Here is a 27849-nt window from a genome sequence, read left to right on the forward strand (position 1 = left end):
TGATCGGCAGTACTATACAGTGGTTTGGAAGCTTGGATAAGCATCCTGTAGAAATTGGAGACAGCGGTGCACAGGTTACGGATCCGCAAAGAAAGGTCTGGGTATCGGGTATCTGGTGCAGAGGATGTGCAAATCACCCCTATCTAGATATCAAAAGCAAAGGGGCCCCTACACTGGGTAGATATCAAGCCCTTTGGGAACGTGCGTTGGATAAGCAGTTGTCTCATGCCCAAAATGTCTTACACCTGCATCATCCCGTCCCGAGACCGAGTATCGATCATCAGCAGCGCCGGGTCCCAGCAACCACGAACGTCAGTCGGATTAGCATTGGACGGTTGGACCCTTATCCAGCGCCCTGGGCACTTTTCACTTTACTTCTTGTATCGCTATCGCCACGCGGCTCACCGCTCTGCATCCCGCTCTCAGCTTCCCCACTCGGCCCGCATTCTTGTCTCGCATGCAAACAGCCAGAGCGAGGCTTACTGTACACTTGAGTTCTCTCTCCCTGTCGCGAGCCGAGTATCGCAGCTATTTCATGAGTGAGTGGGAGGTAGATAGCTCGATCCTCCTTGTCTCTCTCTCTCTCTCTCTCGCCATCACTACAAGCCCACCACCACTAACAGAACCTAACCACACTTTCCCCTCTCCCTCTCTCCTATACCTACCTACCTACCTATCTCCTAATCCCTTCGCTGGGTACACACATACAGTACATACATATCTAGACGTTACATTTCTGTACCTCATATCTATTTATTTCCATGTGATGTACCTACATGCAAGCACGTACCTACCTACATCGTGCTGTCCCTGCCAGGTAACCCACCCGATGGCGCCCGCGGCCCGCCCGATCTTGCATCTCACGTGATCAACTAGCTCTGCGCGGTGAAAAAAAGTACAGGACGGGAACAGGGAGTGTGTGGGAGAAGGGACGCCGCTTTTTTGTTACATTTCTCTCGCTTTCCCTTGTTTTTCTTTTTCCTTTTTTTGGGGGGGAGATGTTTCAGGAACCGAACTGGGATGGGAGGAGGAGGGTTGGATTTAGGATTTGGGATTTGGGATTTGGGATTTGGGTATTGTATAGGAAGGTGAGGTAGGTTTAGGGTGGGTTTTGTGGTTTTGTGGTTATCGTAGAGTGGAGTGTTATGTATAGAGAGAGGGGCATACAGTAGAAGTAAGATATCAAGATACAGTACATTAAGTTCATTTCATTAGAGTAGCTTGTTTCTACTAAAAACACCTAATCCTTACCAAGAGAGATGCAAGCCCATTCATAAATCCTGTACCTTTAATAATACTCTCTAGCTTTTTATTATACACGTTTTTATATCTAATCTTCATCTCATCTCATCTATAGAGAGGTAGATGGATCATGTCGTTATTGTTATCTCTGTGCATCATATCATATCATTATCAGATCGTCACCATCTACTGGACATTCAGGTAAGGTACAGTAGAACACAACATTACATTACATTACATTACCTTACCTTAACATCCCGCCGCACCTATCCCATCCCATCCCATCCCATCCATCTATAATCTCCTACCTACTGTATCTATCTATATGTAACCCCCACGCAAAGAGACCCAAGAAACCATCAATCAAATCAAACAATCACCCCCCCTTCACGCCTCCTCCTCAATTCCCACATCTAGCCCGCGGGAACGGGAAGGTTTCTTTGTTTGATTGTTTGATACCGTGTTTCAAAACTTGGATGGATGGATGGGGAGCTTGATGGGGCAGGTATGTAATGTAATGTAATGTAATGTAGACCTCCTGTCACATCACATCACATCGCATCGCATGGCAGCGCATCGCATGGCATGGCATGGCATGGCAGCATATCACATAATCGCCATCCCGTGTTTCTTCCTTTTCTTCTCCGGATGGGATGAAACGAAACAAACATCTCAACTGTTAATTTTTTTTTCTTTTTTTTTTCTTTTTCTTTTTTTTCCATCTCCTATCATATCCAGTATCTATATATAGATTTGACATCTCTGTCTGTTTTCTTAACGTTACTTTACTTACCCAAGGTATGTGCTTGCTGTATGTACTTGTATGCCTTTTCCATACCTACCTAACCTACCTTACCTAGAATCTCTGAATCATATCCTCTACCCTATATCCTCTACAGTACCTACCTACCTATATCTATCTCTGCATGTAAATAACCAACCTACCCCTCAACCTCCAACCTCCAACCTCCAAAACCACCACTTCCACCGCCTTCTTCCCCTTCCCCTTCGCCTTCGTCTTTTGCCCTCGCCCTTGCTCTCTCCCCCTCACTCCATTAATCCATCCATCAAGTTTACGTGCTCCCACTCACTCACTCAGCAATTAATCACTGCCTCTTTCCCTCCCTCCTACCCAGCTAAACACTATTTTTCAAGCTCTCTTTGAAAAACACAACTTTCCTAATTCCTCCCTCCCCCCCCCCACCCCCACCCCGGGCGAGGGTTTTCAGTTCTTAATAAAACAAACCAAACCTGTCGACATATCTAGGTATCTACCAGCCTTGCAAAAAACCAAAAACCAAAAAAATATAATATATAAATAAAAAAATAAAAACACACCAACCTCAACCTCAACACCTCAAAAAAAAATCCCGAGTCCCTGACCTGTCCCTCCCTTCTGCCTCTTCTCTTGAAAGAAAGCCGGAAGCGCTGTGTTAATTGATTTGCTGAGTAAGGTAAGGTAAGGTAAGGTAAGTAAGAGGAAAAAAGCGAAAATGAGACGAAAAGCTCTACGCCGTAAGGTAGGTAAGGGGGAAGAAAAGAGGTGGGGGAGAGAGAGAGAGGGGGGGAGATGGGGAATGGTGAGATCGGAAAAAGGGGAAAGAAAAGGAAAAGGAGAGGGAGAGGGAGGATACAAGTATGCAATGTCTTGTTTGTGCGACTTGGGAATATTAAATTTTGGTGAATGTTTGGGGATTTTTTGGGGGAGGGTAGAGGCATATAGATGTAAATGTAATGTGCGATAACTGGGGTCGGGGTGGTAGTAATAAAAAAATCATAATCATCATAACCTAGCCTCATGATGTGCGCACTTCAGTCAAGGATCTGCGATGAACAAGTGAAGTTGATGTATGTACCTATCCCCAGGCACAATTTGTGAGCTCTGCAATGCATAAAGAGCCCGGAAATCCTCTCTCTCTGGTTTGATTCTTTGAATAACCTTTAACTCTCATCCTATCCTCATGCTAATAATAAGCCAAGCCTGCCCTCCTCATCATCATTTATCAAATATAGACTTGTAGAAGAGTAGTGTAAAAAAAAAAAATAACATCGAAACGTGAGATACATCCGAGGTGCGCCAGACACACCAATCCGTTTTGACGCGAACTTATATATCTTTCCTTGGGTGTGTCAGATAGAATTCGAAAGTCCCGTCATTTCATGATACGCCAGATACCTCCCTTTTGGTACTCCATTCGCCGAGTTGGGTTGAAATCCGAGCAACGCTGCAGGGGAAGAAGGAAGCGAAGTCGGATGCGACTTGATGCTGGTTGTGCGTGGGCAGGCAATGCAATCTTCAAGGCTTCTAGCCAAAGGAATGTCGTAAACGTCGTGAATGCTCGTGCTTCCTTAGCGCTTGACTTCTCAATGCTCAAAGCAGAGCGCGCGCCTTTGCCTCCTCATAACATGGTACAGCGGTTTTTATCCTTCCGCGAGCGGTATTTTCGGTCGTTATCTCGAATCATCATCCCGTCTCCAGATCCCATCCTTTGCCCCTTGCCATTTCCTGATGGCGCCCTCATGCTGTTCTGCATGCGTTGCCGACGCAACTGTCGGACCACGTCGTAGAAGGCCTTCTCCACGTTGATGCAATTCTTGGCTGAAGCCTCGACGAACTCACATCCCAATTCCCGCGCCAGCGCATGTCCCTCCTGTGTAGAAACCTCTCGCTCCGTGACCCTGTCGCTCTTGTTTCCCACGAGCATTATGGGAACGGGGGCAGACGGTGCTGCGGATGATAATGGGGACCCTGGATACGACGGTGAGGATGCCGATGACTCCTTGACCCGTTGGATCTGGTTGTGAAATCTGGTAATGCGGGTGAATGATGACCTCGACGAGATGCTGTAGACCAGTACAAAGCCTTCGCCGTCACGAATCCATTGGTCTCGCAGAGCGGTATATTCCTCCTGGCCGGCAGTATCAAGGACCTCCAGCATGCAAGACTGGCCGTCTATCACCACTTGCTTTCTGTACGAGTCTTCGATGGTGGGATCGTACTGGGGAACATTTAGCAGAGGACTACTAGGTGATGCAGGATGCCCGATCTACAACCGGCAGCAGAGGTTGCTTACAGTCTCAACGAAGTGTTGCAGAGTTAATTGTATGGTCAGTGCCGTCTTCCCAACGCCTCCATCCCCTAGTACCACCAGCTTGTACAGCACCATCTTGCCCGCCATGATGAAATATGTTGTGAGGGCGGATGCGGTCACGCAGAGATGGATGGGCGAGTGGAAACGAAAGCGCGAGGGGAGCAATTCGTCGGGGAAACACACTCTCTGTGCTGTCGGTGGAGAGCGTGGATCTGCGGGTGGAGATTCCTTTTGGTATGTAAGTCAAGAAGCTCGGACTTCCGCTTGTGGAGTTGTCGATAGGACGGTTCGCGATAAGTTAGGCAGTCTGGCCGCCAGAAGAGTGGACTCGGGGGGGAGGGGAGGGGGATGCAGGTCAGAGAACACCTTTTTTGGGGGGGGGTTTTGTTAAAGGGGAGATGGGATATGCGTGGAGAAAGCTCACGCCGAATAGCGGAGTGGGATGAATGCGCGACGAAAGGGCAGAGTGGTGAGAGGCGGCGAGGTGGGAGCTGGGAGGTGGGAGCTGGGAGCGTGGTAGTAAGTACTGTAGTCTGTCGTTCGGCTGTACTGTAGTAGGTACAGTAGTAGTCGTCGGTACAGTGGTAGACTGTAGTAGTGGTACTGGGCAGCTGGGCGACTACTCCTGAGTCCTGAGTCCTGAGTCCTGAGTCCTGAGTCCTGAGTCCTGAGTCCTGAGCTGCTCGGACCCTTTCCGTCGATAACTGTGATGCCGATCCGCGAGCTTAGCCTGGGCGGCAATAGTTGCTGGAGGTGGCGGTGGTGGTTGGAGGGGGAAGAAAAAGCTCGTTCGTGGTGGGGAAGGGTCTGGTGGGTGGGCGGGTTTCGTGTATCTAGCGTCCGAGGTGCGAGAAGGCGAGAAAGGAGGGAGGCAGGGCGGGAGGAGGAGATGAAGAGGGAGATGAGGATGAGGATGAAGAGGGAGATGGAGATGGAGATGGAGATGAAGAGGGAAGAGGGAGAGTGAAAGGGAGGGAGGAGAGTGGACCGGGAGGGAGGTGAAAAGAGAGAGATCGAGAGAGGATGGAAGTGGAAGAGGGAAAAGGTGAGGAGGGGCCAGGATGTGAGGGAGTGGCAGAGAGAGAGAGATATGTTGATGTTGTAGCGAAGAAGGGGTTTTTGTTCGACAGTGCTATTACACCAACATTACTACTACTACTACTACTACTACCACAGGATCATCATCTACCAGAGAACCCTTTTTTACAACACTGCACACATAATCTCTAATGATAATTCATTCCCCTTGTTCTGCTCTGCTCTGCTCTGCTCTGCCCGCCGCTGTCCTGCTGTAACCGTGCAACACCCGCAAAAGCAGCACCAGAAGCCGGAGCCGTGCGAGCTGCCAGTGGGGGGAGGATTTGCAGCCGGCGCGACGCCTGATAGGCCATCGGCTGGCAAACGATATTAGAACCTCCCACTTGGAGAGTCTAGAATACTCCAATCCCTCCGAGTGGGAAAAAAAGGGGCCAGGAGTAGGGAGGTAAAGGTACTGAAGCTGTGGATTGATTCTATACAGAGGGAGAGGCGGTCTCTCTATACCCTACATTGGTCTCATATACATATACATATACATTTCCCTCTCACGCAAGACTGCAAGTCTTTCCCCTTAGATCCTTTCTTTGTGCGTTATATACAGTACAGAGTCTACAGACAGATCATCCCGTGTTTCTCTGATCGTAATGGCGCAACATGTAAATCCGCTGACATAATCCACCCCTCGAAATCAACGGCTGGTTGAACTAAGCTCGATCAATCATCAACTGAGCTACCTTACCCGTGTGAACACGGCTGGAGAATTGGGCTTTCATCCCTTCACCAGGCACCCGTGCCGGGAGGACTAGAGATCGGGCTGCCTCGGGCTCCTGCGTCATGATTGATAAAGTCATCGATTGGGGATCCCCCTCTGCCGACGGCGAGAGCATTCTAACAAAGAACCTGGCTAGGACTGGGTGGCCCGGACGGGACGGTAGAATCACGTATCATTGAATTGCAATGTTTAATAATCCCATTGATATCATCGTCTATTGCACTGAGTAGAACAATTGCCAAGGAAATTCCGTCCAGATTAACAGAAGCCCTCCGCAGTTCCTCGGTATCTCCCGCTACGCCAGCATAATTTCTCGAGAAAGAATCTGAAAATGAACAAAATGAATCGGCCGAAGCCAGGTCGGCATGATGGTGCTGACGTTGGAGCAGCTATCGAACAAGGCCACTGGAAGATCATCATCCAGTGATATCAAACAAGATAGATGTTCATCATTCCTTTACTTCGTGCTCATCTCCAAATGGCGTCTCTCCTCTATCAATCGACGCTCCTTCGCCTCCTTGGGGTTTCTTGCTCGCCTTCTCGATGACCGCGCTGAGACTCACGTTGCTTTGGTGACGACTCAGGGCTGGATCACTGAAGGGGCCCTCCTCCATATTTGGCGTCTCATCGATAGTAGTCATGGGTTTTGAGGGGCCTGGAAGGCCGTTCTGAACCGGGGCGCGATTATCTGCTGCCCCTGTTTTCTGCGCTGGGCCGCCGGCAACTTTTATAACATGCGGTCTCATCTGAGTGGCCGCAGTCGCACTGTCCAGAGTAGACTTGACACTGAAGGCAGGGCTTGGAGGTCCATTTGCTCCGTATTTGCCGTAATCAACACTTGGGACAGGAGGCATTAGTTCGCTAGCACCGGCGCCGTTGGATCTGACACTGACGACAGCTGCCTTTCCTCGGATCACAGTCTGGGCAGGAACCGGAGAGACGACCGCATTCTTGCCATAAATAGTCGAAGCAACGCTGGTCCTGGCGTACGAAGTTCGATCGCTGATGCCAGAGTATGTGGAGTCTCGAAGATTGCCAGGCATGAAGAAGTGCTCATTCTCGTACCTTGGAGAGCTGGAAGCCGATGATAGTGCAATCGGGATCGGTGGAACGGGAGGTACGAGAAGGCCAGGTGTGGATGGCGCGGATCGGTTTGTGACACCTGGGATGTATGCGATCTGAATGATGTTGGAAGCGCGAGTAAGCACGGTAGAGGCGATAGAGCCGACCGTATGCGTTGAAGCCCGCGCATCTCGCCGTCTTGTGAAGTCCTTCTCGGCCCCAAGAGATCCGTCTGCATCGTTACCCCAATCTTCGGTTGCATACTGTTGCCTCTTTGTCTTGATACAGTATCTCCATACGAGATAAGTAACTATCGCGATACATGCAAGTCCTCCAACAACACCACCGACAATTGCTCCTACGTTTGGGCCAGAACTTGACGACTTTGGGGACGAGCTTATGGTCGATGGGGTAGCGGCATTGGCAACGCAAATGGTGTGTTGACATGTGTCGCATGATGGTGGGACCAGTGAACAGACCTCGTTCTCACTACAGACTGGACAAGAAGGTGCAGTAGGCGGGCATATGACACAATTTCGTCGGAAGAGGCTATGGTATGAGGCTAGAAAAACAATCAATCAGCAAGAGCAGTTCTTATATTGCGCAGGCTCGACGAACCTGCTCCATAGTACGCCATGTTGGCAGTGTTTTTGACGACCACGAATTTATCAAATCGTTTTCAAATCGACAATTAAGGCCAATGCGTGGGAGGTTCAAGAGGAATGTGGGCCTCGATATCGTATCGTCGTATACAAGATGCCGTTCTTCAAGACGAAGAGATCCAGCTCTAGAGACGGTACAGATTGGATTACGGAAGAAGTATCCCAGATACAATAACTTCCGTCGTCGTGATATAAGAAGCCGAGCGATAGAGAAGAGGAAGATTCGATGTAGTGTGCGCTGGGCAGTGATCGTGAAGAAAGGCGGGTCGTGAGGAAAGGCTGCGGTCGCAAGAAGGCGCCGGAAGGGATGGATGGGGGGGAGTAATTAACGAGTGTGGAAGAGAACAAGCTCTGCAGATATTTGGAGGGCGTCCGGACAGTATCGACTACATGGACATGGCCGGTGAGGCTTGATAGACCGGTGATGGATGACTTCCGTGGTGTTGCGCTGTCGATGAAAGGGCGATGATACTGTCGATGGTGGGTTGGGACTGGAACTTTGGAGGAGGGCGGATCAGCGACGACAGGTACAGTAAGGTGGAGGTGGATCACGGCGAATGCTACTGGATGGTGTTCCTGGCATTCTTGCAGGGAAGAGATGCGTCTCGATACGCCAGCCCCGGGAATGCGATAGAGAGGCTCCGTCGCGCTGTAAGCGGGCCAATGGAACTTGCCATCCGAGTGGAGGGGCTGGGACCCCGCCGTAGAGCTATAAATCTTCTGGCCCCGTTCTAGCCGGGCTATCTCGACGGGTAATTTCGACAAGTTTATGCAGCGCGAGCGAATCAGAACGCCCGTCACGGTCTTTGCCTTACGGTGCACGTTACGGATGCAGCAACTGCACGGAGTACTCCGTCAATGGCGGCGAGCCTCATTATTATTTATTATTTATTGTTCCACCCTTCGATTGAGAGAGGCCATTATTCAGAGGGGCCAAACCACTACTCCGAAAAGCCCATCACGGAATCGTGAGTGCCATTCTGCCTCGGCATTTTTGCCCATGGTGGTTTAGGAAGGCTGGGCTTCTTCACCGGAGGATACTTATCCACCCTCAGCATATAGCACTGTGCAGGTCTCCTTTGCCCCTTTCCCATCCATGACACGATATGGTTCATGAAGGATCCAAGAGACGAACGAAGGAGCAGTATGATACTTGATATCAGTGCTCCTCGCCCATCCTAAGCCAGTTCAATTGGAGGAAGCAGGAACACGGCCTTCGTACACTTCGAGAAGTGAAATAGGTAATAGGGAATGTCGTGGTGCAGGCAAGGAATGAACTCGAACATGTGTAATGCTCTGTGGAGTCCCGACACTAGTGCCCCCATTATATGAGGTGTCTATGCCTTCAACTGGAGCTGTCAATAGTGTTATCCATCAAGTCATAAAGTGTCTTTTTCAGGGCCTGTTCAAAGTCCCTACCGTAAACCCTCATCAGCCCTCGACTCCTCAACTCCTCGACTCCTCGACTCCTCGATCCCTCGACTCCCCTATTCCCCTACTCCCCAACTCCTCGACTCCTTACCTCCTCCCCGCTCTCCCCCCAGGGTTCCAAATTCCAATCCTCTCTCGACCATGATTATCACGTGCCCGCCCCTAAACGCGCACGCTCGGCAGTCGGGAGTCGGGAGTCGGGAGGGCCCAATGTCAGCGGAACGGCCGCTCGTATGAAGGCGCTTTTAATCCTGGGACTGACAGCTTTTTGCCCCGTAAAGATCCTATTTTTAGCTTGACCCTGACCCCGGCCGGCGGGACTCTTGGCGCCAGCCCAGCGAAGGCGGTGGGAAGTCGGGAACAAAGAAAACCGTTCTTCAGTCGACGCCGTTATTCGAGGGTTTGAGACCGACCGGTGAAGGGCTAGCTGGCCGTGTTTTTGCTGCTGCGAAGAGGGCATGGCATGTCTCTGTGTCTTGAAGGGCTTTGTCTGATTATTCTGTCCGGCGCAGAGTGTCCTCCGAGTGGTCCTCGTTTCACGAATCCTCGCTGAAACATACCAGACACGAGGACATGTCAACCCAGCCTCCAAGCCTCAGGCCTCCGCCGCTCTACTGGATGACGCCGCAGCCAAGTACAAGTCTCTGTTCGTAAAATCGCCACATCACGACTCCAACCCCCCCGAAGCTGAGTATTTTCTGCAGACGGGAGGCTGTAGTTTATATGTACAGTCGAAATAGCAGCTGAGATCGACTACACGGATCAGGGAGGCTGAGCACCCATTCGAGACCCCCCCCCGGTCGCCTAAGTACTTACACGAGGCTTTTCCCTCTTCTTCGTAAGTCAAGCCAAGCGAGACCCTCCCAAATCCCATCCCGGCCGCGATCAATTGTGAAAACTTCCTGGGCCCTTCCTGGATCCTGACGAAACCCCCTTCAACTCTTCCAAGACCAACCCTTTCTACATTCCTTCACTCGTTTCCCTCAACAGCCTTCGTTATTTTTTATTCCTTAATATTCTCCCCGGACCCTCCTTCTAAGAGCCAACTCCCGACGCCCCTTGTAGCCATTCTTGGCTTGGTACGCCCCCCCCTGACCCTTCACCATCCCTCGATCGAGCCGACGACGACGGCGTCAGCGTCACAACTTCAGCAGAAGAACTCCCAGCGTATTAACCGTCTCCAGACCGGTAGCCCTCCGTCACCATGGCTTACTCTGGAAATGGGGAGTACGATGAGCACAAACTCCAAGATCTCCCTCCCGGGAGCACAGTCAGTTCCGCAGTCCAACAATTGTTGGCCATCATCTAACTTTGCTATTCCAGTATCACCTACCTCCGCAGCACGACGAGGAGGATGGTGGAAATCTTCCCTTACTCCATCAAGCACCTCACCCAGGTCCCTTCGCGAGTCCCTACGACGATTCAAACCTTCGAGTTGCTACCCCTCCCGTGAGGCCAGTATCCGCCTACAGTCTCACAGAATCGTATGCTCCGGGTGCCACAACCACACCATTCAGCAGCAGCGAATATGGCAGCAGCTCGACGGCATACGGTCAACCAGAGACAGGTCCATATGCGCGGGTCGGCTCTCCCTACTCGAGGGCCGAGACTGATTCCACCGAAGCATGGCGCCAGCGACAGGTTCCTGGAGCTGGTGGTCTCAAGCGTTATGCCACAAGGAAGGTTAAATTGGTCCAGGGGAGCGTCTTGAGTGTCGACCATCCCGTTCCTAGCGCCATCAAGAATGCCATACAAAAAAAGTACAGGGATGATCTAGAGGGAGGCAGCGAGGAGTTTTCACACATGCGGTATACAGCTGCCACCTGCGATCCTGACGAGTTTACCCTAAAGAATGGCTACAATCTACGACCCGCGATGTACAATCGCCATACCGAACTTCTGATCGCCATTACCTACTACAATGAAGACAAGCAGTTGACGGCTCGTACGTTACACGGTGTGATGCAAAACATTCGCGACATTGTGAACCTCAAAAAATCCGATTTCTGGAACGTGGGCGGACCTGCCTGGCAAAAGATTGTGGTGTGTCTCATCTTTGATGGTATCGATCCCTGTGACAAGGATACTCTTGATCTTCTCGCAACAGTCGGAGTTTACCAAGACGGTGTCATGAAGAAAGATGTCGATGGCAAGGAGACTGTGGCCCATATTTTCGAATATACCACACAGTTGTCTGTGACCGCAAACCAACAATTGATTCGACCCTCGGATGACTCGGACAATACTCTCCCACCTGTACAAATGATGTTCTGCTTGAAGCAAAAGAACAGCAAGAAGATCAACTCCCATCGATGGCTCTTCAACGCGTTTGGTCGTATTCTAAACCCTGAGGTCTGCATTCTTCTCGATGCAGGTACGAAGCCTGGACCGAAATCTTTACTATCTCTCTGGGAGGGATTCTATAACGATAAGGACCTTGGAGGAGCATGTGGTGAAATCCATGCAATGTTGGGTAGGGGAGGTCGCAAACTTCTCAATCCCTTGGTGGCTGGTCAGAATTTTGAGTACAAGATCAGTAATATTCTTGACAAACCACTCGAGAGCTCTTTCGGATATGTCAGTGTCTTGCCCGGAGCATTCTCTGCCTACCGATTTAGAGCAATCATGGGTCGACCTTTGGAGCAGTACTTTCACGGCGATCATACCCTTTCCAAAGTGTTGGGGAAGAAAGGAATTGAAGGGATGAACATCTTCAAGAAGAACATGTTCTTGGCCGAGGACAGAATTCTCTGTTTCGAATTGGTTGCCAAAGCCGGGTCGAAATGGCATTTAACATACATCAAAGCCGCGAAAGGCGAGACTGATGTCCCTGAAGGAGCCCCTGAATTCATTGGACAGCGTAGAAGATGGCTCAACGGTTCATTTGCAGCAAGCATTTACTCCATCATGCACTTTGGCAGAATGTAAGTTTCTGAACCGGTTTAGATTGCCTTCCTTTATCTAACCAAAATCTCTACAGGTACAAGAGTAGCCACAACATTGTGCGGATGTTTTTCCTCCACATCCAACTGCTCTACAACATGTTCTCCGCTGTCATGTCTTGGTTCATGCTGGCATCTTACTGGCTGACCAGTACGGTTATCATGGACCTTGTAGGACAGCCTGTTGCGGCATCTGCTACAAGTGCGGCTCACCACGGCTGGCCTTTCGGTGACAAAGCGACTCCTATCATCAATACTATCCTTAAGTACCTCTATCTCGCATTCCTGATCACGCAGTTCATTCTCGCACTTGGAAACCGACCAAAAGGCTCAAGGATCACTTACATCCTATCGTTCATTGTCTTTGGTGTCATCAACCTCTACGTTATTGTTGATTCCATGTATCTGGCCGTCCGTGGTATCGCTGGTACGAGTATATCTACCGACAGTGCCGATGATTTTTTCAAGAGCTTCTTTGGTTCGTCCAATGGTTCTGGAGGCATCATCATTATTGCATTGCTCGCTACGTATGGTCTCTACTTCGTCGCCTCGTTCCTGTATCTCGACCCATGGCACATGTTCACTTCCTTCGGCCAGTATCTACTGCTCATGTCATCTTACATCAATGTTCTCATGGTGTATGCCTTCAGTAACTGGCACGATGTCTCCTGGGGTACTAAAGGATCTGACAAAGCCGATGCTCTTCCTTCTGCGCAAACAACAAAGGTTGACGGGAAGGCAGCTGTGATTGAGGAGATCGATAAACCACAGGAGGATATTGACAGTCAGTTCGAAGCTACAGTGAAGCGGGCGTTAAAGCCTTTCGTGCCTCCGGTGGAGGATGAGAAAAAGACGCTTGAGGATTCTTATAAATCCTTCAGGACGAAGCTTCTGATGTGCTGGGTCTTTTCGAATGCTATATTGGTAGTTATTATCACCAGCGATAGTGTTGATAGTTTTGGGTTCGGGGTAAGTAACTCATCTTTTTCATATTTATGTGCCTGCTGCTAATACATCCATACAGGACAAAGCATCCATCCGTACAGCCAGATTCTTCGAGGTTCTGCTATACGCAACTGCTGTCTTGTCCTGTGTTCGTTTCATTGGGTGTCTTTGGTTTTTGGGAAGATCTGGTATTATGTGTTGCTTCTCGAGACGTTGAGAAAATCCATTCCGAGTCGGCGGAATCATGATGGTTTGCTCAGTTGTGGGTTTGCTTGGGGTTAATCCAATCATCCAGCGAATGCTCTTTCCTTATAATATTAGATCCAGCCTTGGTAGGCTCTTGACATTCTCGCAAAATGGCGTTCTGAGTTCAGTAAAACGGTATACTTGTATTTCAACGTTGCATAGGAATCAGAATACCCTCTTGAATTTTCGGTATCACGTATTACATGAAGTATCTACGACCTCCCTTGAATCTTCGAGAGTCGTTCAAGTATGTGCAACTACATGTATAAAGTATATATACTCAAGAAATGCAATTACTCCCCTTGGACAAAGTGAACCAAAGGGGTTAGTAAGATACCTTCTCAGTCACTGGAGCAAAATCCCAAAATGTATATCGTATCAATATTCGTAAAAGTGTGGCTTGCCTGACAATCCGAGATCCTACAGAAACAAGCTTCTGCTCACTCGAGATTTCATCTTTGAATTTGAGCAAGAAAAGAAACATTAATTCTGTTATCAAGCCCGCACTTGCGTTGACTTGGAACGCGATTGATTTTTTTATGGAGCGCTCGAGAATGTGCCGTTGTTGTCAAGCTGTGCTTCATCTATAACTGATTTCGAGGCTATTATTACAGAACCGAGTTTCCGCCTTGCACCACCCCCGCCATCCGTCCCTCGACAACAAACGTCCTTCTCTCTCGAATACAACCCCGCTCCTGTCAAGATGTTGAAGATATGGTCTATGGTAAGCCTGATAACCCCGCTCCCGCATGTCACTCTGTCATTTTCATCCCACCTGATACTCCACGCGATGCTGAGTATGGCCCACAGAAGCAAAAGCAGCAGCAGGATGCAAACGCAGATGCTGCTGCGGGTACTAAGAAGAAGAAAGTGACGGCAGCGCAACTGCGCATCCAAAAAGGTATTTGCGCAGTGTTGCTCTCTCTTATCGGTCTGTTCTTCGCTGACCTCTTCTGCCTGCAGATCTCTCAGAGCTTGCGCTGCCGAGTACCATGAAGACCGACTTCCCTGACCCAGACGATACCCTCAACTTCACCCTCACCATCGAACCGGACGAGGGTATGTATAAAGGCGGACGGTTCCATTTCACATTCGCCATCCCCCAAAGTTTTCCTCACGAGGCGCCTAAAGTCAAATGCACACAAAAGATCTACCACCCGAACATCGATCTGGACGGAAACGTATGCCTGAACATTTTACGAGAGGATTGGAAACCGGTGTTGAACTTGCAGGCGGTTATTATTGGGCTGCAGGTACGGGAACAGCCCCCAAGTGCTACGAAGCTGGAAGTCACACTGACATCACATCTGCAGTTCCTCTTCCTCGAGCCAAACGCCTCCGATCCTCTCAACAAAGAGGCAGCGGAAGATCTACGGTCGAATAGAGAGGGGTTCAAACGGAACGTCCGTTCAGCAATGGGGGGTGGGTCAGTGAAGCACCAGACTTTCGAGAGGGTTTTGAAGACTTGAACGAAGAAGATAAGATCTATCTAGAGTTGAAGCAAGTTCATACGAGTATAAATGCATGATGAGGCGTTGACATGGGAGGATTTCAATGGAGTCAATGCGGTCTGGTCTCGTTACTTCAGGAAGAGCGTAGAATCCAAACCAGATCAGATCACCTATGTTTCTCCAGCCGTTGTCTCGTCGGGGTGAGGATTTCGCGAGACAACCGTATATTGAGTGAGCAAGCAATCACCCAACAATCAGGCTGTGTATGACCTTGACCTGCAGATCCGCCAATACACGATTCACACTTCAAGCTCACAAACTTCATCTGCATATCCCGTCTATAGAGTGATTCGTAAAATAGATCGTCTAACTGGGTCACGGCTCAGCTCGCCCTCGCTCTCGCTCTCCGAGGTGCCCAGCCTGAGGCTCAGGCTGAGGCCTCATTCGTTATCAACAAGCGAGGCGGACAGCGATCTCGGAAGCTGGGGAAAATTTCAGAAAGTTCGAAAGCTCGAGTCATCAATAAACAAACACAATCCATCTTCCTTTTCCTCTCTCCCAACCCACTCCACTCCATCCAAATCCATTCAAAATGGCCTCCCGCACATTCTCCAGAGCTCTCCGATCGCCATTGGCGAAGCAACTCCGCGCTCCTGCGCGCAGAACCTTTGTCTCTGCCATCAACGCCTCTTCCAGACCTACTGCCCGTGCTGTTGTAGCTTCAGCTCAACAGGTCAGAGGAGTCAAGACTATTGACTTCGCTGGCACCAAGGAGAAGGTTTACGGTACGGCCTGCATGATCCGCACACTTATGCTCTATGACTGACATTGTTTTCTATAGAGAGAGCCGACTGGCCTGCTGCGAAGCTCCAGGTATATGACACACTTAGCAACGGTTTCGGGGTAATCATTAACATTCAGCCTAGGAATACTTCAAGAATGACACAATGGCCATCATTGGATACGGATCCCAAGGCCACGCCCAATCCTTGAACATGCGTGACAACGGACTGAACGTCGTCGTCGGTGTGCGAAAGAACGGTCAATCGTGGAAGGACGCTCAACAAGATGGCTGGATCCCAGGCAAGAACCTCTTCGAGGTTGATGAGGCTATCTCCAGGGGTACCATCATCATGAACTTGCTCAGTGATGCTGCTCAGAGTGAGACCTGGCCAGCCATCAAGCCCCAGATCACCAAGGGAAAGGTATGTACAGCCAGAAACATCCTAGGAAGATCGCTAACAATAACAGACCCTCTACTTCTCCCACGGTTTCTCCCCAGTCTTCAAGGACCAAACCAAGGTTGATGTTCCATCTGATGTTGATGTCATCCTCGTTGCCCCCAAGGGATCTGGCCGAACCGTCCGAACCCTCTTCCGTGAGGGACGTGGTATCAACTCCTCCATTGCCGTTTACCAGGATGTGACCGGCAAGGCCAAGGAGAAGGCCGTTGCTCTTGGTGTCGGAGTTGGCAGCGGTTACCTCTACGAGACTACCTTCGAGAAGGAGGTGTACTCAGACTTGTACGGTGAGCGTGGTTGCTTGATGGGAGGTATCCACGGTATGTTCCTCGCCCAGTACGAGGTTCTCCGCGAGCAAGGCCACAGCCCCAGTGAGGCCTTCAACGAGACCGTTGAGGAGGCCACCCAGAGCTTGTACCCATTGATTGGTGCGAACGGTATGGACTGGATGTACGAGGCTTGCTCCACCACCGCTCGCCGTGGTGCCATTGACTGGAGCAGCCGCTTCAAGGATGCCTTGAAGCCTGTCTTCAACGACCTGTACGACTCCGTCAAGACCGGAAAGGAGACCCAGCGATCTCTCGACTTCAACTCCCAACCCGACTACAGAGAGAAGTACGAGGCTGAGATGCAAGAGATCCGTGACTTGGAGATCTGGAGGGCAGGAAAGGCCGTTCGGTAAGTCAAGATCAGGCGCTCCTTGTTACGATGGTGCTAATATCTGTTTCTAGTTCTCTCCGTCCCGAGAACCAGTAAGCTGTTCGATAGAGCGTTGGGGTGTTATTTCTGATTCTGGAGTGAAAACCTGGGGAACTGTAATATACTCTCCAAATTGGAATCTGCGGTATGCGGAATTGCTAAAAGTTATGATTACCTCTTGAACGTTTATTACATCTTTCTTTTCCTCGAAAATAATCATCGCGCCTTGTCTTTCTTCTAGCACGTGCTCTGAACTGTGGGGCATCTTCCGGAATCGGCAGTCATTCCACCGAAGTGTTTACTCCAACAAAACCACATTGAAACATATTCACGACCTCCGGGTTATTTCTCCCTCCACCACCTTGTTTTCTTCCAGCCCCAATACGCTATAGTCGCCGCTCCTCCACCTCCTCATCAAGCATCGAGAATGGCCGATCCCGCAAAATGCCCGCCTCTAACCCGCGCCTCGGTCGTCGCCGCGCACTCCTTAGTGAAGCCATACATCCATTACACGCCGGTCCTCACAAACACAACGCTCACAACCCTAGCCTCCACTCCGCAGTCTGTCTCCGCGTTAGAAGGCACGCCGTGGGCAGGTCAAGAGCCCGCAAAGCCCAAGATTAGGTTATGGTTCAAGTGCGAGAATCTGCAAAAGGTGGGGGCGTTTAAGGTGCGGGGAGCTTTCCACGCCCTTACAAGATTAGTAGCAGAAGAGGGCTGGGAAGAGCAGGGCGGGAGGGAGAGGGGCGTTGTTACGCATAGTTCTGGTTTGTATTCCCGCCTCATTATCTCCTGATGGCCTCTTTGGGACTCTTCCCAAAGAAACCAACCCATTACTGCTGTGAGAGAGCAACCTTTTGCTGATTGAGGACCGTACAATGGGACAGGAAACCACGCACAAGCCCTCGCCCTCGCCGCGCGCACCATGGGCATCCCCGCGACGATCGTAATGCCGCGAATCTCCACGCCCTCCAAAATCGCAGCGACCCAGTCATACGGTGCGCGCGTCGTCTTCAGCGGCTCCACCTCTACGGAGAGAGAAGCGGTAGTGGCAGATGTGATCAAAGAGACGGGCGCGCGGCTGGTGCCACCGTATGATCACCCGGACATTATCTTAGGACAGGGCACGCTGGGCTTAGAGATGCAGACACAGGTTGAGGAGATGATTGCGTCAGGTCAGGGGCAGGCGGGGGAGAAGACGAAGAAAGGGAAGGGATTAGATGCCATCATTGCGCCGTGCGGCGGCGGCGGTATGCTCTCCGGCACAGCCTTGAGTTGCGAAGGCACCGGCATCTCAGTCTTCGGCGCCGAGCCCGAATTCCAAGGCGCTGACGATTGCAAACGCGGCCTCGCAGCCGGGAAGCGCATCGAGAGCGTCTCCACGCTCACCATCGCCGACGGGTTGCGGACGCCCGTCGGCGCCTACCCCTGGACGATCATCCACGACCGGAAACTGGTCCGGGCCATGTACAGCGTGACGGAGGAGCAGATCAAGGCGGCGCTGCGGCTGGTCCTCGAGCGGATGAAGATGGTGGTGGAGCCGAGCTCGGTGGTGGGCCTGGCGACCGCCCTGTACAATGAGGATTTCCGCCGGCTGGTGGAACAGGAAGGCGGGGAGCAGGGCTGGGATCTGGGGATTGTGTTTAGTGGCGGGAATATCAGTATCGAGGCGTTGGGCAAGATGTTTGAACCTGCTGAGAAGAAGGCATAGCCGCATAGATATGAGCTAGGAAGAAGATAAGGTGGGGAAAAGATGGGAAAGGTGGATGTGAGATTGCTGCTGAAATCGGCTCTGTTTGGATCATGTGCTGATGATCGTTTACCTTATACCCGGATATCTGCACAATCTGACTGATGAGTGAGTGGTATATGGGTTGAGGAAAAGATCCAAGTAGATCAGGGGCGGGGGTGGATAGGACAAGAACTGCGCGGAAACTGAAATACAAGATACCAATTATTACCCAGACCTATCAAGAAAGACCGTGCTGGGGAATGTGGCTCGCTCAGCCTTTCAGCAATGATTAGTTTCTTGTGCTCTGGAATTGAGGCTCTGACTGATGAACACGGCTTCACTGTTTAAATTGACACACAATAACGCAAATGGCAACAGAATCTATATATGTGTATTGAGTATTTAAAAGTTCCTAACTCGTCCTATTTCATCTATCAATCATAAATCCATATCCATAAAGCAGCACTACTTCTTCTTGATGATCCAACAAACATTCGCAACCCTTCTTCTTACCACTTAATGCTTAATTCCCAGCTGCTTCTCAATCTGGATAAACTCCACCGCCATATCATGGATACTCTCCTCCAGCGAGCGGAACTTGATGCCGAGCTCGGTCCGGATCTTGGTGGTATCGACATCGTACGTGTCGGGGAGGGGCTCGTTCGGGTTGCCCTCGGGCGTCAGGTGTCTCCGCTCGGGGAAGTCCTTGCGCAGGACGTTGCAGATCTGCTGGAAGGTGTAGCGGCCCGCGGTGCACAGGTAGCGCTGGCCGGCGGAGGCCGGGTTCTCGTAGGCGCGCACATGGGCCTCGCCGACGTCGCGGACGTCGACCCAGAGGTAGAAGGAGGTCGCGGGCACCTCCTTCTGGCTGCCGTCCATGAGGTGGTAGATCTCGGCGGCCGACGTGTTCAGCTTGCTGAGGTCGGACACGGTGTGGGCCGTGGGGCCGTACACCATGGGCGGGCAGATGGTGGTGATGTTGAAGTTGGGGTTGTGCTCGGCGACGTAGTCGAAGGCCGCTTTCTCGGCCAGCTTCTTGGAGGCGCAGTAGGCGACGGGGCCTGGGGCGTCCTTCTTCGCAGCCTCCTCGTAGGAGATGGGGTTCCAGTCCTTCTCGGTGTAGGTGTGGCCTGGTCGCAGACCCTTGTTCAGGTCGAGGATCGAGGCGAAGGAGGAGGTGATGACAACGCGCTTCACGTTGGGGTTGTGCTTCTGGATCGATTTCAGGACTTCGGTGGTGCCCCTGACGGCGGGTTGGAGGAGATCGCGCTCGTTGTCCTCGACTGAGAGGACGAAGGGAGAGGCAGTGTGGATGACCTAGACAAGGAGATTAGCCCCTGATATTGAAGTACTCGAGGTATTCGAGGACAACTTACCCCGTCGACGCCCTTGACAGCCTCGTCATGACCTCCGGGAAGCGCAACATCCTTGACAATTGCAAAAGACAGTTGGTCAAGGTACTTGCTGTGAGACTTCTTCACGTTCTCGGCAGTCGCTTCACTGCGGACAGTGGTCCTGACATTGTAACCGCGCTCAAGGAAGGCATTGAGGACATGAGCGGCAACGAAACCCGATCCTCCGGTGATCAGGACAGTCTTTCCTTTTCCCGACATAGTAGCTGAATGGTTTGGGGGGTTAGATACGAAGCAGGAAATCGGAGAGATGTGAAAATGACGGTAAGATGCCAGACAAGGAGACTAGGAGAAAGGCACTTGACTCTAGAACGGGAGAAGGCCGGTTGACCATATATATACCTCCCTCTTTGGATGATACATCATCATATTAGGTTGTCACTCTGTGAAGATTAACTTAGTTAACGCCGTCCCCTCCACTCTAGCAGATTCGGAGTTTACGACATGACGAAAGAGCGTGGCAAGCGTTATGCTTCTAAATGGAACCCGCGTACCGAAGAAGTGGAACCTCATCGGCCCCTTCGGTTGCGCGGGAGGGTATCACATGACCTGGGCTGGTTAGCAATCCGCTTTAGGACAATGGAACATGTAACTAACAGTATTATATAATGTCGTCGTGCATTACAAACCATCTCGAATCCATTGAATCTAGGTATACGCGGATCCAGACGTCTATGTTGTCTTCAGCCCTTTCGGAAAATAATAAGCGAGGAAGCCAGGTGGGTGTCCCTAGCCCGGCTCGGCTCACACCAATGGTTGCTTTATCGCCGATGAGATGCACAAAAACATTTCATTATCTCCAACGGCAGAAGTCTTTCCATGGATGCCCGTGGAAGATGATCATCGGAGTCTTTGATCACTCGTCTGCTATCTCCGATATCTCCTTCCTACCCAAACCTTCCCAGGTGTCCTCGAGCAACTGGTCTCCTGAGATGGGCGGCTGCATCGAGTGGTCGAAGCTATGAAAGTTTCTTACGCTCGACCTGCAACCAAACGTGAGCAGGCGTTTGTTGTTTGCTTGTTTGTTTCAGCATGTGTGTCTCTTTCACTCATTCTTTCCTTCTTTCCTTCTTTCCTTCTCTCTTTCTTTGCCTTTCTCTTCTTCCCCTTTCTTTCGGAGGTTGCGGCGGTGAGAATCTCACATTTCTTACCATGCTTTTTCCAAGCCGTGTGAGACCTCCTTCCCAAGATGGCTGAACACGCCACGATGGATGTCTTCGCCACCATGGACGAGGAAACCGCAGCTCTGATCATCCAGCTGCAGATCGAAGACAGCCAGGAGCTTTCCGCCATCTCTGAGGGCAAAGGCAAAGGAAAGGAGGGGGATGTATCGGACGCCGAGCTTGCATTAGGTCTGTATAACGAGGATCTGCGACAGAGAGCTTCAATCATCCAAGACCGGCAGATGACCAAGAGTATTGCTCGTGCTTGCCAGACAGATGGAAATGCGCTCGCAGCCTCCCTGGCGGAAGAGCAGACCGCTGCAACCGATCGTGGAGCTGCTGGCAGACTTGGCGGAGTGACAGCACCAGCCCCTGTTGAGCCGTGGACCATCACTTCGGAGGAACTGGACGAAGAATTGCTGGCAAAGCTGTCCGCTCTTTACGTTGAATCCGCTACTGAAGAATCGGGTCTCGAGATCGCAGAGGCTGAAAGTTTGTCAGACGGCGAGCATGACAACCCAGAATCTTCGGAGTGGGCTGCTACGAGAACACCATCAAAGACTCTTCATCGGCGTTGTGTTGCTTGTCGAGAGCACGTGAAGTACTACGATATCGCCCGTGTTCCTTGCGGCCACGAGTACTGTAGAGACTGTCTTCGAGACCTGTTCCAGGCCTCAATGACAGATGATTCTCTATTTCCTCCCAAATGCTGTCGCCAACCACTTGTCTCGGGCGGCGTGCGTATCTTCTTGACCCCCGAACTCGTCAAGGAATATGAACGGAAGAAAATCGAATACGATACTCCGAACCGAACATACTGTTCTAATCCCGTCTGCTCGTCCTTCATCAAGTTGGGAGACATCGCCAATGAGCTGGCTACTTGTACGGAGTGCGGTACGATCACTTGCACCATGTGCAAAGCAGTTCAACATACCGGGGACTGCCCGGCTGATACTGCATTGCAGCAAGTTCTCGAGGCAGCAGAAGAGAATGGCTGGCAACGCTGCTATTCATGCCGCCGCTTAGTAGAGCTAGACGTTGGCTGCCACCACATGACGTTCGTGCACCTCTCCCCTCTGACCAGTCCTCACTAAAACCCCCTAGATGCCCTTGCGGCGCGCAGTTCTGCTACGCCTGCGGCCTAAGCTGGAAAACCTGTCCATGCCCCCAGTGGAGCGAAGAGCGCCTTTTCGCGCGCGCAACCCAGGTCGTGGCACGTCGACCCGCCCATGCGAATCCGCAGGCGCAGTTCGCCACAGCAGTGCAGAATCTCCGGGACAGACACGATTGCAACCATCTTCTTTGGCTGTACGTGCGTGGTCGGCACCAGTGCGAGGAGTGCCGTCAGACGTTGCCGACGTACATCTTTGAATGTCGACAGTGCAATATCCAGGCTTGCAACAGGTGTAGACGGAATAGGTTATGATGGAGCGTAGGTAGGAGTTAGTTTGTTAGGACGGCGCAATCTTAGAGAAAGGCAGGCATTTAGTTGGTATGCTAGATGAATAGCAAACTACCCCTTATCTGCAGTTCGGGAAGCATTCATATTTATCAGCTATTATGAAAATAACCCTAAAGTTGATTTAAGGGGGAGGTTCTTCTTTCTTAAAGGCGTTTTTTTCTTCTTCCCCTCCTTCAGTTCTCCTTCTTCAGTTCTCCTTCTTCAGTTCTCCTTCTTCAGTTCTCCTTCTTCAGTTCTCCTTCTTCAGTTCTCCTTCTTCAGTTCTCCCTCCCCTCCTACCCTCCTACTTACCCTCCTACTTGTTCTTCTCGACCCAAATCCAATTCTTCAAATCCTCGCCAATCTATCCTTCCTATATAAAAAACCAACCCAAACATCCATACCCCTCTTCCTTCCTTCCTGCTTTTATATCTCCACATGAATCATTAACCAGATCTCATATTTAATACAATCATATCTCATCTTACTTATCTCTAGGACCACCCAGTACTACCAACCCCCCCCCCCCCAACCAAACCCAACCAAAAAAAATAAAAATAAAAAACAAAAAACAAAAAGAACATATAACGTATTATGAAAATCGTTTTTCAATTCAATTCCATATCAATCATGCTAATATCAATCAATCTAATATCAATCAATCCGACATCATCATTCTAATATCAATCAATCTAATATCATCAATCTAATATCATCAATCCCTAAAAAGCAGAAGAAAAGGATCACTGAATTACCAGCCGCTAAAATAACTACATCATCATCAACTAACAAAAGCTAACCCATCGTCCCAAGAGAGACAGAGACGCCTGGCTCGAAGACCAATTCAGAAACCAAGATTTACAGAAAACACCAAACCAAACCGCCCAGGAATCATTCATCATATGTACTTCTTTTTTTCTTTTCCTCTCTCTCTCTTTATTTCTTGACTCGTTCTTTTTGATCTACTCGCCTCTTCCCCGGTGGTTCCCCATCTTCTCAATAGAGCTCATGATCCCACTACGATATCCCAATCCGCTTCCTGGCCTCGTGCCCTGGGAGCTGCCACTTCGGCTCCGTTCGTGTGCACTCCCCGCCGGTGCACCGAATCCTCCCCTCCCGATGCGGCTCTCTCCGGGAGCAATGCTGGAGATGTTGGTGGGTGCACGCAGACCTGAAGCTCGGGAGATGCTGCCTCGCAGGTTCTCGATTGTGTTGGGTTGGCTGCTCTGCGGTCCAGGGGCTTTACTTGGCTGGGTTGCGGTTGCCGGAGCCGAGTTCATCTCGGCGAGCATGTCATCGAACGCAGCTACCAGCGGGATCATCTCGTCGACTGCCTGCACAAGCTTTCCTTTCTCAACTCTTTCGCTGTCGAGGAGTTCGCGCAGTTCGTCATTGTCCCTCTTTACGCTCTTTACAATCTCCGAAAGACCCTCCAGCTCCGCCTCGAGTTCTTTTGTCCTGGCATCTCTCGCAGCTTGCTTCTCTAATTCTTCCGTGACTTCCAAGGGGTTCTTGGGCTCAACTTTGGTCATCGTCGTGTCTCGCCCAAGCTTCAATTCCTCATTTTCTTTGGTAAGTTCTTCAACCCGCTCTTCCAACTCCTTGACCTTCTTATCCCACCGGCGCTCGTAGCTTTTCTTCAGGGCTGCCACTTTGGTTTCGTGCTTGTCTTTGTACAAGGAATGCAGCTCTCTTGAGACCTTCTCGACCGCTAGTTCAACTGTTCTGCCTCCACAGCTACATTCTCCTCCTGGCTTGTTCTCGACAGCCTCTGGAGTTGGCGAGATCTTGCCGGAACGCATGGCGGCCATCTTGCTTTCGGCCTCTTGGGCCATCATCTCCGCCGCCTCTCTTCTCCTCTCGCTCTCCTCCAATCTTCCCTCGAGATTATCTCGCTCCCGTTCACCGTGTAAGATCTCTTCCTTTACATTTCGAAGGACCGACTCCATTTCTTTGCCCCTCTTTTCCCAACCCTCCCTCTCTGCAGCGAGCTGTTCCTTCAGATCTCTCTCCTCTCGCAACTGCTCCATACATTCACCAACCCTCTTCTCTGCATCGCCAACCGCGGTCTTGAGTGACTGTACCTCGGCTTCTTTTCCACTCAGAGAAGCTTTCAGACTACTTATCTCGGATAAGAAGCTCGATTTCAAACTCTCAAGCTCTCTTGGAGTGATAGTTGGCAGGCTCCGAGGTGTTGGAGCCGGAGGGATATCAAAGTCCAGAAGATTCGACATATGTCGATTTACGGAGGGAGTGATAGAGCCGAATAAATCTGGCGTCGTTGAGCTCTTCGTAGGAGAAAGTCTGGCTTGCTTTGCGGGAGATAGATAGCGACCAGAAAATCCGGAGATCTGTTCAGTAAAATCGAGGATAAGGTTAGTGGTATTTCCATCGTCCTTGTTCTGGTCGTATTTGTTGCCTCGAGGGGTTGGAGAAGGAGAATGATTCATTGTTCTTCGAGAAGTAGCTGGAGTGCTCATTTGAGTCCGTCGTGGACTAGGGGTCATTCCGGCAGGTTTGGTAGGACTGTGTCCAATCTTTGCAAACATGGTCATGTCCGGTACAGCTGAGAACGTGCTGAATGTGCTGACCATTGTGTCGTCCATATTGGGGGCCTCGTCAGAACCAGCGCGACCAATGCTGGTCAGGGTATCATTCGCCTCGTCATCAAAGTCTTCGTGAAGTTCGCTGTCCTCATCCTCCAATATCTCAATAGCTTTCGTAAGACCCTCGTTGTCGCGCAGAGCATCCTCGAGGCTCATTTTCCTCTCCACAACAACTGGGCGTTTCTCGGGCGAGATAGAAGGCCTGACGGGAAACCTCTTCTCCGGCGACGACAGCTTCCGTGGGCTTCGCGATGGCTCTGAGGACTTCTGTGGTGATGCGGACTTGGGCTCAGGCGAGCTGCGTATCTTCAATGGCTTCAATGGCGAGGTTTGCTCGCGCTCGACAGAGCTTTGCGCGGCAGGTCGGGGCGTTTTGCTCGGGGAGATGTTTTCGCTATTGCTCAGATTTGTAACATCTGCAGCAAATGGAGAGCTTGGGGGGCCGTCGCTATCGGTGTCTGTTATTGCCTGTGTGGTGAAGCTGGTAACCTCGTAGTCCATATGGCGTGCGGACGAGTAGGGGGTCACAAATGGTGTGGAGGAAGGTGTCGCAGAGTTGAGAGCTGCAGCTGCAGCGTCGGTCAATGGCGAAACCATTGGGGGCAACAACTATCTCTGTGATCCAAGTTGCGTATAAAAGTTCGTAGAGAGCAGTGTCGAGTGTGTAGATGTCTTCAGAAGAGCGGGCAGGAAGAAGGTATTTACTTTTAGCCAAATCAAGCTTAGCGCAACCCAGATCAAAACAAACGAAAATTTACTTCGACGTCACATCAAATCTCGAGAACTGAGGTCTCTGTGTAATATTTTTTGAGAGGTTATGGTTCCTGAGACATTTCTAGAATCATGTACTCATGCGTCTTACGCAATGTATCCATCCAGGCCCAAATGCACCAATGCTTCCCAGCCCAAACTCCAAATCCGCAGCCATCCATCCGTTTTTTCCTTCCAATCCAAACATATTATTTATGCATTGACTGAGATGACTTGCTTATAAGACATCAAAACAGCTCCGAGAATGATCAGTGCCCGTGACAAAAAGGCTACCCTGCACCAGATCCTGATTTGCTGGTTTTCTTGAACATGTCGTACACGCTCTGCTGCCCCTTTGCTGCGACTTTGAGATTTGCAAAAGGGGTTTCTTGCAGTCTCTTACCAGCCTTCAGGCTTTCGAGGACCCTACCAAAATGTGAGCATAATAGCTTCCAGAATAGAGAGGGGATAATTACCACTCCACGCCGACGTACTTCACTCCACAACCCCCTATCCTCTTGATTTCTTTCTCGAGCTTACCTCCTGCTAACCCACCGCCGGCTCCTACACCGGGCCCAGAAGGTTTTCCCAAGATCACATGCGTGACCTGCCTCCTTCCTAGGTGAATCGACAATTTCGCACCGTTCTCGGCGAGGAGTTGCTTCAGTTTGTGATCCGAGACCAACGGGTGAGTGCTGCCATTGATATAGATCACCAGCCCATCAAAAATGCCCTTCCGTCGATTTTGTTTCTCCTCTTCTTTCAACTTATCCTCCCTCTTTCTCTCCTGCATCAACTTCTCCTCGTTACTCAATGGCACTGTCCACAAGCATTAGTAGGTACGCCAATCATTGGAGCCTTCAGACATACGGGGTCTTCGCTTCCCAACCAGCATGTCGGCCACGCTGAGCTCGGCCCTCGCCCTGACATCTTTCGGGATCAGCGCCTTTGCCTTCTCATCCCAGTCTTCAGACCCAGCGCCCACCGCATCCGAGATGCGTTTCCCCCCCGTGCCGCCACTCTGGAACTGGTGCGATAGCTTCATGGATCGGGATTGTCGCCATCCTGCGGAGGCGGCGATCTTGTTCTCGGCCCTCTGATGCCCCGTCGAAGACGAATTCCATGCATCGAAGTAATTCGAGAATTTGGGCTGCGCCGCTGCGGGGACGGCTGTTTTTGGAGGCGCCATCGTGGTCTTGCAGTCGAAATGAGCTGGCTAACTGGTGAATATCATCCTGTAGAGTTTCTGGGAGCACTCAACCCCTCGCCTTGGAATCCTGCGTTGCTTGAGACGTTTGCGAGGGAGGAGACGCGCTTTTCGTGGTGGGGCAGCGATGCATGACGTGTGGTTGATGCGGGAACGACAGGAAGTCACGTGAACCACTTCTCCTGGGCCCATTGGAAGGCTCGTGAAGCCCGAAAAGGAGAAAAAGAACAATGTGGGATTCGGGCACAGCATGTCACCGGAATCATGGAACTTCATAACAGCTGCCCGCCCGGGATCAGGCGGAGAGGGTGTACGGCGCACACTCCATGAGCTCGATGTTCCGTATGGCGGGCACAGCAGTCCAGGACCTGAGCCTGACCAGCCAGACGGCAGCAGAGAACGATGCATGCCTTGATCACCATGATGATCATGATCCGGTCCCATTGGCTCCAGGAAGTCCAGAACCTTCAAACTCATTTCCTAGCTATTCTGTCCGTGACTGTTGCACACTTTATCTCTATTCTATTATTATTATCATCAGAGAGAGAAGAGTACGTGCCGAAGAAAAAAGTGGTGGGCGTATAATGCACGCACCCGTCTTGCAGACTTCTTGCAGGACGCCGGCCCGCTGCACCATCGTTGTCAGATCTGCTCCCGTCGAGGGCCATTTTCGCGGGACTCAACGCAGGTATGTCGTGCGTTGAGATAATTAAGG

At 50.9% G+C, this 27849-nt stretch overlaps 12 protein-coding genes across 12 annotated transcripts; 6 read left to right on the forward strand and 6 right to left on the reverse strand.

The window, feature by feature from the left end:
* Nucleotides 1-3641: 3641 nt before the first annotated feature.
* Nucleotides 3642-4421, reverse strand: M430DRAFT_23726 (hypothetical protein; the record flags this gene model as incomplete). Its single annotated transcript, XM_024864955.1, has 2 exons — nucleotides 3642-4241; nucleotides 4317-4421. The coding sequence occupies 2 exons, from the start codon at nucleotides 4419-4421 to the stop codon at nucleotides 3642-3644; spliced, it is 705 nt and encodes a 234-aa protein (XP_024724786.1).
* Nucleotides 4422-6593: 2172 nt separating this feature from the next.
* M430DRAFT_14549 (hypothetical protein) lies at nucleotides 6594-7843 on the reverse strand (the record flags this gene model as incomplete). Its single annotated transcript, XM_024862950.1, has 2 exons — nucleotides 6594-7768; nucleotides 7825-7843. 2 exons carry the CDS (start codon nucleotides 7841-7843, stop codon nucleotides 6594-6596), a joined length of 1194 nt encoding a protein of 397 aa, XP_024724787.1.
* Nucleotides 7844-9164: 1321 nt separating this feature from the next.
* Nucleotides 9165-10131, reverse strand: M430DRAFT_152033 (hypothetical protein). The gene has a single exon (XM_024863198.1). It carries the CDS (start codon nucleotides 9757-9759, stop codon nucleotides 9448-9450), a length of 312 nt encoding a protein of 103 aa, XP_024724788.1. The 5' UTR covers nucleotides 9760-10131; the 3' UTR covers nucleotides 9165-9447.
* Nucleotides 9174-9907, forward strand: M430DRAFT_32067 (hypothetical protein). Its single transcript, XM_024866102.1, has one exon. The coding sequence runs from the start codon at nucleotides 9208-9210 to the stop codon at nucleotides 9442-9444; it is 237 nt and encodes a 78-aa protein (XP_024724789.1). The 5' UTR covers nucleotides 9174-9207; the 3' UTR covers nucleotides 9445-9907.
* A 372-nt stretch (nucleotides 10132-10503) lies between the features above and the next one.
* M430DRAFT_46362 (glycosyltransferase family 2 protein) lies at nucleotides 10504-13403 on the forward strand (the record flags this gene model as incomplete). Its single annotated transcript, XM_024867837.1, has 4 exons — nucleotides 10504-10569; nucleotides 10641-12223; nucleotides 12280-13210; nucleotides 13266-13403. The coding sequence occupies 4 exons, from the start codon at nucleotides 10504-10506 to the stop codon at nucleotides 13401-13403; spliced, it is 2718 nt and encodes a 905-aa protein (XP_024724790.1).
* Nucleotides 13404-14135: 732 nt separating this feature from the next.
* On the forward strand, nucleotides 14136-14901 carry M430DRAFT_92117 (hypothetical protein; the record flags this gene model as incomplete). Its single annotated transcript, XM_024869696.1, has 4 exons — nucleotides 14136-14156; nucleotides 14255-14333; nucleotides 14396-14685; nucleotides 14746-14901. 4 exons carry the CDS (start codon nucleotides 14136-14138, stop codon nucleotides 14899-14901), a joined length of 546 nt encoding a protein of 181 aa, XP_024724791.1.
* A 470-nt stretch (nucleotides 14902-15371) lies between these two features.
* On the forward strand, nucleotides 15372-17065 carry M430DRAFT_152058 (hypothetical protein). Its single transcript, XM_024863199.1, has 5 exons — nucleotides 15372-15668; nucleotides 15725-15756; nucleotides 15810-16088; nucleotides 16135-16802; nucleotides 16856-17065. Exons 1-5 carry the CDS (start codon nucleotides 15476-15478, stop codon nucleotides 16878-16880), a joined length of 1197 nt encoding a protein of 398 aa, XP_024724792.1. The 5' UTR covers nucleotides 15372-15475; the 3' UTR covers nucleotides 16881-17065.
* Nucleotides 17066-17250: 185 nt separating this feature from the next.
* Nucleotides 17251-18534, forward strand: M430DRAFT_14552 (hypothetical protein; the record flags this gene model as incomplete). The annotated part of the gene is made up of 2 exons (XM_024862952.1): nucleotides 17251-17590; nucleotides 17711-18534. 2 exons carry the CDS (start codon nucleotides 17251-17253, stop codon nucleotides 18532-18534), a joined length of 1164 nt encoding a protein of 387 aa, XP_024724793.1.
* Nucleotides 18535-19071: 537 nt separating this feature from the next.
* M430DRAFT_23732 (hypothetical protein) lies at nucleotides 19072-20168 on the reverse strand (the record flags this gene model as incomplete). Its single annotated transcript, XM_024864956.1, has 2 exons — nucleotides 19072-19872; nucleotides 19932-20168. 2 exons carry the CDS (start codon nucleotides 20166-20168, stop codon nucleotides 19072-19074), a joined length of 1038 nt encoding a protein of 345 aa, XP_024724794.1.
* Nucleotides 20169-21192: 1024 nt separating this feature from the next.
* On the forward strand, nucleotides 21193-22556 carry M430DRAFT_46368 (hypothetical protein; the record flags this gene model as incomplete). Its single annotated transcript, XM_024867838.1, has 2 exons — nucleotides 21193-22187; nucleotides 22235-22556. 2 exons carry the CDS (start codon nucleotides 21193-21195, stop codon nucleotides 22554-22556), a joined length of 1317 nt encoding a protein of 438 aa, XP_024724795.1.
* A 977-nt stretch (nucleotides 22557-23533) lies between these two features.
* M430DRAFT_92510 (hypothetical protein) lies at nucleotides 23534-25678 on the reverse strand (the record flags this gene model as incomplete). Its single annotated transcript, XM_024869717.1, has 1 exon — nucleotides 23534-25678. One exon carries the CDS (start codon nucleotides 25676-25678, stop codon nucleotides 23534-23536), a length of 2145 nt encoding a protein of 714 aa, XP_024724796.1.
* A 539-nt stretch (nucleotides 25679-26217) lies between these two features.
* On the reverse strand, nucleotides 26218-27116 carry M430DRAFT_14556 (hypothetical protein; the record flags this gene model as incomplete). The annotated part of the gene is made up of 3 exons (XM_024862957.1): nucleotides 26218-26353; nucleotides 26404-26746; nucleotides 26798-27116. 3 exons carry the CDS (start codon nucleotides 27114-27116, stop codon nucleotides 26218-26220), a joined length of 798 nt encoding a protein of 265 aa, XP_024724797.1.
* Between the last annotated feature and the right edge of the window lie 733 nt (nucleotides 27117-27849).

Source organism: Amorphotheca resinae (assembly GCF_003019875.1).
Source record: "Amorphotheca resinae ATCC 22711 unplaced genomic scaffold M430scaffold_1, whole genome shotgun sequence".
Lineage (NCBI taxonomy): Eukaryota > Fungi > Ascomycota > Leotiomycetes > Helotiales > Amorphothecaceae > Amorphotheca > Amorphotheca resinae.